Source organism: Montipora foliosa, chromosome 3, assembly GCF_036669935.1.
Source record: "Montipora foliosa isolate CH-2021 chromosome 3, ASM3666993v2, whole genome shotgun sequence".
Taxonomy (NCBI): domain Eukaryota; kingdom Metazoa; phylum Cnidaria; class Anthozoa; order Scleractinia; family Acroporidae; genus Montipora; species Montipora foliosa.
This window is the reverse complement of record NC_090871.1, coordinates 68,575,991-68,585,990: the sequence shown is the minus strand read 5'-3', so window position 1 is coordinate 68,585,990 and position 10,000 is coordinate 68,575,991. Positions and strand designations below refer to the sequence as shown.

General features: G+C 40.6%; 1 protein-coding gene across 1 annotated transcript in view; it reads right to left on the bottom strand.

The window, feature by feature from the left end:
• The window catches only part of LOC137998097 (uncharacterized), an 80,410-nt gene that overhangs the window by 61,980 nt on the left and 8,430 nt on the right, over positions 1-10,000 (bottom strand). Inside the window, exon 4 of the mRNA XM_068844514.1 lies at positions 6,128-6,431. Within this exon, the coding sequence (XP_068700615.1) occupies positions 6,128-6,431 (304 nt within the window). The remainder of the gene's footprint in view (positions 1-6,127; positions 6,432-10,000) is intronic.

The following is a 10,000-nucleotide window of genomic DNA, read 5'->3' as shown; positions in this document are numbered from 1 at the left end:
CTCCAAAATGGTGTCAAGATTATTACGTGACATCATTTCGTACGCATCTGGAACTGCCTGAGCTTGATAAAGCTTCTGTAGTGATGATTTTAGCTCAGGATCATAAACATCGTCTACAGTTGCCTGTGCTTCTACACCATTGACCGAAGCATCATACAGACAAGGCGAAAAAAAGTGAAGCCCTGGGCCCCCATGGACAAGAGACAAAGCAGTTATCTTCCCAGCATACAGGTACTCCGAGTTGTCTAAACAGGCAGCATTACATGATAAAAACTTTGCTTCCCTTGCCCCACAGAAAAGTTGAGAATTGGCCAGCCAGTCTATGACAAGAGTGAGGAATTCCCGTGTAGGTCCACCCAAATCCACAGCACCTTCAGATCTCCCAGAATCATCACTGAATCGTACAGATATCTTATTACCAGGACAAAAAGATTTCCTTGTTAATCCTCTTTTTGTGCCCTCCCAAATATCATTTCTGCTGATGTTAAATTTGGAAATTTTGTTTTCACTGATTCCCCTAACTAAGTCTGACAAACTTTCTTGTAACGACAAGTGAGGTGCTATGCTTCTTACTTCTACTTCTCTAAATGTATCAGTAGTTTGCTCGTTATCAGAGTTCACCTCTATAGTTATTTGATCATCAAACAAGGAGCTATAGAAAAGATCTGTATTGTCTGTTTCCTTCAATGACATTGAATTAGAGGTACTTGCTAATGGACCACTTGTCGTATCCAGTAGCCTTGGTAATTGGTCACTTGCCTCACTGTGTTGTCTCGATGATTCATGTGTTGTACTCTGGGATTGTGTTCTTGGTGGGGTTGAATGTCCTTGGTTTCGAATGGGGCAGTCAATGACGTCTCTGGGGAAAAAAGGTTAAGGCAAAACTATTTTGGTGTACTTTTCAACAATTTTTGTTACAACAGGATGAATGCTGGTTGGTGAATATAAATTTTTCATCTAATACTGGAAATATATAATAAGGCCAAAGCTATATGTAGCTTATAAATAACCATACTACAAACTATGCATTAAACGCCTTTCGATACAATGGTTGTGTTGTTATGTTATGTTATGTTACATATATGTTGCGTTGTGTTATTATGACTTGTCATAACAATGCAATAACTCCTACCTGGGATGAATGGTGAAAAACAGTTCATTACAGACAGGACATTTAGATCCTAAGCCATCTGAGGTTTTATGCCACTCGTTCAAGCAAGCGCTGTGAAACACATCATTGCAACATGCTGGGGAGACTCCATCATCAACAACTTGTTGTAAACAGATCTTGCAGGTCTTTTTCTTCTTAAGACAGTCCTACAGTAAATATACTCGCATTATTAAAATACCGTATTAACTTAAGGGGGCATAGAACTGTTTCACTGTACACTTTCATGCAAACAACAGGAAGATATTTCCTTAACATGTGGGCAATGTAATGGGAGAAGGGGGTGGGGACGGGTTGCAGACGTAGCTCGTAGTCCTGCGGACATTGCTGTGCATCAGTAAGTGAATTTATCCGAGAAATGTTCACGCAACATGGACTTTCATGTAATATTCTAGGGGGAACGTGGCTTTGGGGGCAAGCATTTTTCCACAACTTATGTGAATATGACATGATAAAACAGGACTGAAATGTTGGATCCTACCCCGTAAAATAACATATCAAAATATTGCCAAAATATTGCAACACACAGTCACGGTTTTGGTCACACACATTGTGTCATTAAATTCTTATCTACCCATCTCGCCCTTCTTCGAGGGAGGAGGTTGGCGATAAAAAATCACATCACCCATCCACAGGTTGGGTCTGTTCAGAGGGGTCAACACGCTTCTTGTTCTTTTAATGCGAGTTCGGCCTTGAAACCATGAAAAATATGCTATTCAATTAGGGACAATAATTTGTAACAAGTGGATATTCTGGTCTTTCTTTCAAGAAATATATTCCATTTCTAAACATCAAGCAATTCCAGTTGCACTTCTTACCTTCATGTGCTCCCTCAACTTGTCCATCGATACGAATTGCAAACAGGAATTGCATATTTCCTCGATGGGTGGGTCCGTATGGACTTGATCAGCGGTAATATCAATATTACATTGGATGGGACGAATAAACACCCTTCCTTGCCCGATAAACTGCGAGATGTACGCCACGGTGTTCCCTTAAGGACCAGTGGGAATAAGGTGTAAATCGCGTTTTCCTGGTTCAGTGTACATCAATTCAAACCTTCCAGAATCAGAGAGCCTCGGAAAAGAATCCACCAGAAGCGCATGTAGTCGACGAAATTCACCGTCCACTGGAAGGGCAATTTTTTCTCACCTAAACCGCCGGGGAAAAGTTCCCTTGTCTCTTGAACGGTTGGAACATCCGTCTGACTCTCGTCCGCTAAACAGACAAACTTCCTTGTGACGGTTTTCTCCTTTTTTTTTTCAAAGAAGTGCTGCGATATTTCTTGCTGGAGAACTTTGTATGAGTAGTTGTCGAGGATGTCCTCTTCTTGCCGTACACGTTGGGAAATAGCCGCTCCAATTCGGTTTTGTAATTGCTGCTTGAGGACTGATTTGAAGAGGAATCAGTTCGCCTTTCAGTTTTGCTGTCTCCCTCCTCAGTGTCAGCGAGCCCTTCCATTGCTTTCACGGCCTTAGTGAGGAGATCTTTCAGTTCACTCACGTTCTTCTCCGCCATGTTTGCCTCGTGTTATACCTTGTCATACCTTGTGAAGTTTGTAATGCGTAAACCCGCTGACCAAAATAATACTACCAAAGTAATGCCTAATAATGACGAAGAAATGCCTAATAATAAAAAGTCATGCCTCATAATAAAAAGGAATGCCTAACAGTAAAAAGTAATGCCTAATAATAGAACGCAATGCCTAATAATTACAATTTAATGCCTAATAATAAAAAGTCATGCCTAATAACAACAGAGGAATGCCTAATAATGAATAGTCATGCCTAATAAAAACAGAGTACCGCCTAATAATAGTATAACAATATTTTTGGCGGATTTGGCACCCCATAGTCAGGAATGAAATTCGAATTTTTATTGTTAACTGGAAATAAATAACAATCATCTGTACTCTTTTCGGACAGAAATAATCGATATTTTGCTGGTTTGTTTGGCTTTAAAATGCGAGCTAACAAGGAGTTTTTTTACTCCGCTTGCCTATTAACTGTTTTTCGATGTGCCTCGACAGTGACAAGAAAATTTTGCACTTATGTTCTAAACATGTAATCGCAATGAGTTCTCGTAAACGTATAAAGAGAAATATCACCAGCTTGTGTTTTCAGGAGTTTGTTTGGAGAACGTACGGGTAATTTGCTGGAGATCTTGTTTGAAGTTTTTCCTTTCTAGCCGATTCTGGTTCTAAGCCAAGCTGGCGTGTTTCAATGAAATACAACAAAATGTAAATGATCTCGTTTTCAGAGATAAAGTGGAATAAATAAAGTACGATCTGTCACATCACGAGCTATAGTACATCTGTGATTTCTAATTTTAGCGTGATTCCTATTCGCTGGCTTTTGACAGTCGACTCTGGAATGGCTTCTTTCCTTTTCCGTTCGCTTCCTGAGGTTTAACTTGTTTTCTTTTAAAACTCTTGCGATTCAAGAAAAATTAAATGCCTAACTGGTGAATTCGACAGTAGATTTCGCTGGAAAAACCGATATCACATTCATCCCTTCGTGATTCATGCGATCAGTCGTTTTTTCAGGTGAAATTAACCGTGAAATTCACTAGTTAAACAGCGAAGAAAATGACATAATTAGGCAATATCCGGGAAAACCAAAAGGCGGACAGTTTCAAAGCCTTTTATTTTCACTAATCCTACAGCCAGTAAGAATAAACAAGCCGGGAGCTCCGTCTTTAGGCTTGGCTAAATCTATATATTACGATAACATCGATGATTTCATGGCCAGCTCAGACAAGATCAACCCCAAATTTGTGAAGGAAACCAAAGTGGCATCACAAAAGAGAAAAGGCAGTGACGAAGTGAGTGTGGGCGAGGAAGGTGACTGCGTAGCAACAACTGCTGATCCTATTACGGATATGGAGCCAGGAGAAGACGACAACACCAAAATCAAACAACCAAATGAAAAGACAAATCTCTGAGGTCTTCAAAAGTTCCTTGAGACACTCTAAAGTTCTCTTTCCACCTGTGGTCAGTCAGTCTATCGCTTAGAAGTCGTTGGAACCAGTTCTGCGGACGTGGAAATACGCAATCACGCCTTTTCTGGCGAGCGGCAAGTCGACGTCTAAAATATAAATGGTAGAGTTGCAAGGACTGGAGAAAGAGTAACTGAAGTCGATGTCTTTGTTGCCTTCTTAAAATGAAGCGATGAATCGCTGAACTTAATTGAGGTAGACGATTTAAGAGAAGCGCCGTGACAATTACCGAAAGTAAACCAAAGAAAAGTTCGTCGTTCAGATCTTCGATGTTTACCTGCAGATCTTCGATATTTACATTTTGTTATTATTATTTTTATTTTTTAGATCCTTAATTTTAGGGTATTTTCTATTGTAATTAGTTTTTTAAAAACCAATTAGTAGAAAAACAAATAAATCTTATCTTATCTTATCTTAAAGGTAAGTTTTCCGCCAAAACAGGTCAACGCTTACCTTCCCCTTGGCTTATTTACAAGCGTGTAACCGCAAACGGGGAGTCAATCATAACCAAGGGTAAACCCAACCCAAGCCGTAACTCCAAGGTTCCCCATGGGCAACAGGTCTAGTGTAACCGCACCTAATAGAAGCTTACTTTGCATGGTGCTAGTTATTTAGTTGAATTACATTTCTTTCTTCTTCTGTTCGGTTATCAGCATTGTTTTTGCTCCTTAATTATCGCAATTTGTAAATTTCAGTGATGTATAAGAAAAGTTGAAAACACGAGTTTTCTTCTTAAGGACAATTCAATGCGGACTTGAAGAATATGTTATTATGTGTTTCTGGCAAAGAAAGTGATACGGATTATTAGTTTTGAGCCACAAGAATATCGAATTTTGTCAATTGAATGTCGAATGTTGATTAAATAATCCTCAATTAATGTAGATGGTGTGGTTATGATTAAATAAATAGACACCTCTACGGTTTTTACCAACTTTTGGCGTTCACGAGTTAGGCAAAATCCGACAGGTGCCTTAAAATTAGTAAAATTGACCAGTTTGAAAGGGATTTGTTGAAAATTAACCAAGATATAGCGCCTTCGCCCGCTTAAAGAAACCGTTGGAAGGGTCTATTTGTTTTACTTTCCTTTCAGAATAGCCCGCCTGCGAATACAGTCGCCTCTCCTCGCTCCCCGGCACTTGGGACGCGTGAAACCTCCCAGCGACGGGGTGCGAGGAGAGGAGGCTGTATTCGCAGGCTAACTGCATACTAAAAAGGGAAATAATTTTTTTTTCCCGTTTTAAAGATTCCCGCTTTTAAAGATTTCCGCTTTCAAAGATTCCCCGTTTGAAAAAAATTCCCGCAGCACTATTAGAGAAGTGAGCACCAAAGAAAATTCAGTAACTTAACTGACGTTAAAAAAAATACCTATCATAAAATTAGCCTACTGTTTATCCGGTGCCCAAGTCTCGTAGTCGTTCCTAACAAGAACGTGGACCCTCTATCGAGTTCTGAAACGTCAGTTTCCGTCTCCTCCTCATCAGATCTACTGTCATATTCAGTCACCTCATCGTCAGCATTGTCTGGCCGGAAGCCGCAATCCCGGGGTCCTAGAGTTTTCTGAAGTCCGATTGCATTGAAGGTCAAAGATGTGTTACAGCGGTTATCAGTTAGACGCACCCCTAAAAGACCTTTTTTCGAAATGTTTCCATGACGGTACTCCATGAATTTTTCATGGGAACATTTGATTGACGTCCACCTAAATTTCATTTTCGAATATGAAAAAATGTCGTTGAGGGGCGCTAGTTACTGATAACCGCTATAAAATCTAATCTAGTTCTAAGGTCAGGCAGAAAATAAAATTGAAACCGACCACCAAGTTAATTTCCGCCATCCGCACTTCAAAACAAACAAAATCCATAATCCACGCTGAAATATTGAAGAAATCCATGATCCGCTAATAGATCATATAGGTTACTAGATTACACAGGTTATATAGACAGTCGCTTATAATTTTTTACTTACAATTTGTTGAAATCAAAGCAACAGTCGCCATATTCGTCACAAAATTTATCGCAGAAACATCGTAATGATTCCGCGCCGTTCTTCGGAATATCCGAAGCGTTTCTCTCGTTCACACCACATCTATTGCTGCAACTGTATCTCTTCAAGGGCTCTGTTCCGCGAAAACCCTCTTTTTCTTCCAAAGCGTTTCTCTCGTCCACACCACGCCTATTGCTGCAACTGTTTCTCTTCAAGTGCTCTGTTCTGCGAAAATGCTCTTCTTCAAAATCAAGGATTTGCTCGACCCAGTCTGTTTCCCGCAGATCTACGCAGATGCAAATAATTATGTAAGACTGAGAACTGAATAAACAGGAAGAAAAATTTGTTTAGAAAATATTAGATCATTATAAAGATTTCCATGGGTGGTCATCTCCGCCATGTTGGTGAACGAAAACAAAAATCTCTCATCAGCTTCTTCTGTTCGTCTACTAGCAATTGTACATTACATTATTATTATCTGTCTCTAGAGATTTATTGCAAACCATCTATTGCAAATTGAGAACGAAAAGAGAGGCACTATTGTGAGTTGAGAGGATATGGTTTGATAGGCCACTAAAAACACCATTATACTCTTTGTTTTCCCTCCAAGATTAAATTTGCATAATTATAGCATGGTTTCCTGCTTTCCTTGGGACTTAATGTGGTCCTAAGAGAAAATGCGAACAGTGCTTATGCAAAATTTTGGAAGGCAAAGAAAGAGTATTATGGTACTTTTGAAAGTGGCCTATTGAAAACTTAAAAGACTGTGTTACTTGTTATAGAGCGTTTTCACTGACGTAATTAAAATGGATGCTAATTTAAAGAAACAAAAGAAACTATTTGCACAGAAATAGAAGTCAATTCTCCGGGGATTAGTCTGAAACACCAACATGGCTGCCGTTTCTTTGTTTGGCTGTCGAAACAAAGAATTATTTTGCCTCAGTGCTTGAAAACATCCAAAAAAAAAAAAAGGAAGAAATAATAATAATAATAATAATAACAATAATAAACAAAAATATTCAATATTGTTATCAAGTTGTTTATCAGCGTTGGGGTTTGTCGGCGAAGTGTGATGTTAGGGAGACGACGTCGGCTACGAGAACGCGATGAAACAATAGTACAAACGAACAAAAACAAAAGCTCTGCAGGCAATACACGTGCGTTTTACACTTGTGTACATTTTTTATGCCGTTCTCGCTCTGACAACGACCTGCACGTGAATTGACCACATTTGAGATGATGGGGAAAACGTGAGCGCATGACTATAAATTTTAAGTTCTCTATCTAAATATCCACACTGCCTTTCTCACCTATTTTATTCCTGTAATGGTGATACACACACTTCCCATGCCGAGAAAATTGGAGTATATGGGAAATTATTACAATAACGGGAAATTATATTCTTAGACAACGTTCTCGTAGCAGTCGTCGTCGTTCTTGCTCCAGGTCCGTATTAAACTGGAAAAGGTAAAAAAGGTAAAGTCTGCTACTAGGAGTGTATTTCTCCCCCTTCCCCCCCCCCCCCCCTCCCCCTGGATGGGATGCTAGTCCATCGCAGGGCTAGCCCCAGCATTAAATTCGCCGGTACCCATTTATGCACCTGGGTGGAGAGAGGCACCATGAGAGTAAAGTGTCTTGCCCAAGAACACAACACAATGGCCCCGGCCAGGGCCCAAACCCCGACCACTCGCTCCGGAGTGGAGCACACTAACCATGAGGCCACCGCACCTCCCATTAAATTCGAAGACGAGCTATAAATGGCGTGGTACCTTAAACACATGAGGCCCTATGCGCCATCTTGGCGCCAGTGGACAGGTGAAGGTGATCTTAAGCACATGCAGATGTTTTTCAATTAGCAGTGCATGCATGCAGAGCTCTGTGATAATTTATGCAATAAAAACCTTAAAAAGCAATGTGTCCATAATAAGTTTTAAGATTTGTCACCCGGTAGATGGGGACTTTAAGATCTAAGATGCGGTCGTCAACAAGAACGCCACAAAACAACAATAAAAAGAGGAAAAGATTCAACATAATTGTGCAGCACGCATTTTTCTACATATGTTTGCGGTGCTCTTCACAACAACTACGTGAAATCACCGAATTTGAGGTTGTGATGACAACTATGAGCCTACAAATTTAAATCTTTCATTCTCTATTTTCAGTCTGAAAATACGTTTTATTTTTAGGATAGTTCGCCCACAATGTACGACGCGAACGAGATGGAATAATCGCGAAAGACTTAAGATATTTCAAATTTCTATACTGAGGTGACGTTTTCGTCGACGTCGCCGTCGTAGATCTTAAAGTAGGGACCTTAAGATCTACAATGGCGACGTCAACGAAAACGTCGTTAAAAATTTACAACTTTGCATTTTTTAAAGTTTTTCGTCATTAGTGCTGTTCGTCGAACTTCTATAAACTACCCGAACTATTCAGGAACTGAAGTGGGAAGAACGGTGTGGAAACCAGGCAAAAAGAAAAAAAATCGTTGCTATGTGCTCACGTTGTCCTCAGAGCTTGAGATGTGGTCATTTTGCGTCGTAGAATTGCAGAGAACTGAAAAGAAATCTTACCGTTGTTAGAGGCTAACACCGGTAAGCACGTCTACTATGGAGTCCTTTAGAACAAGGAGATATTGCAACGAGTGGTCTGGGCAGCGCTGGGGGTCAGATTGTCGCGCAACGTTGACCACTCAGGCCGCAGGGGCGCCAAGCGGGCACCGCAAAAATACTTAGCCATATAAAAACACTTGTGACACGACTCGCCAAGAACGTTAACTAAGGCTACGAGGCGTAAGGCCTTTCCCTGACATACAAAGTCTTTTAAACCCAAACCTCCCTCAGACGTAGGGCAAACAATAGTCTTACGGGCCACAGTTTCTAACCTGGCGCCCCACAAAAAAGGCAAATCAAACCCATCTGGGAGGATCCAAAACACGACTAACATAGAGAAGTTTGCTTAAACCGAGAATGTTCAAGATCAGAACTTTTCCAATCAAGGATAGAGACCGCGACTTCCACAGGGATAAGGACTTGTCAAGTTTTGACAAACAAGGTTCCCAATTATCACGATTCACATCAACTGTACCGAAGACAACCCATAGAATTTTTATCTTTTGCACCCATTTGACGCCAAGCAGCTTGTCCTGACGGTCTTTCCAAGCACCAAGCCACATGGCCTCAGTCTTAGAGACGTTCAGCTTTGCTCCGGTGCCTTTCTTATATAAGGATATTGCACGGAAGAGTGAAACAAGAGAGCGGTCATTCTTGACAATTGCTGTCGTATCATCCGCACGTTGCCCGACCTTAAAGTGGATTTCCCCAGCCCCAGGCAGGAGAAAGCCATCGATGTCAGGAGAATCTCTAACCTTACAAGCTAAAACCTCCACACACAGGATGTACAGCATAAGCGACAAAGCGTCGCCCTACCGTACACCTCGATGCAAAGGGACAAATCGTTAACGAGAATACGCATGTAAGCACCATTATAAAGCGTACGAATGCAATTGCAAAAGGAAGGACCAAAGCCATAATGCTCAAGAAGAGTCATCAGAAAAGACCTATTAACCCGATCGAAGGCTTTCTCCTGGTCCAAAGAAACTAGAATCCCCGTTTCCCCAGTGCGGTCAATGTAATCTAAAGTATCACGCAATAAAGCTAAATTAGAAGCGATAGACCTTCCTGGAACAGAGCAAGTTTGGTCAGGGCTGATAATAGAACTCAAAACCTTAGCTAACCGTAAAGAGAAAGCCTTAGAGCAAATTTTATAATCTACATTAAGGAGGGAGATTGGACGCCAGTTCTTCAAATCCTTACGATCATTCTTCTTGTATACTAGACGAGTAACACTAGATTT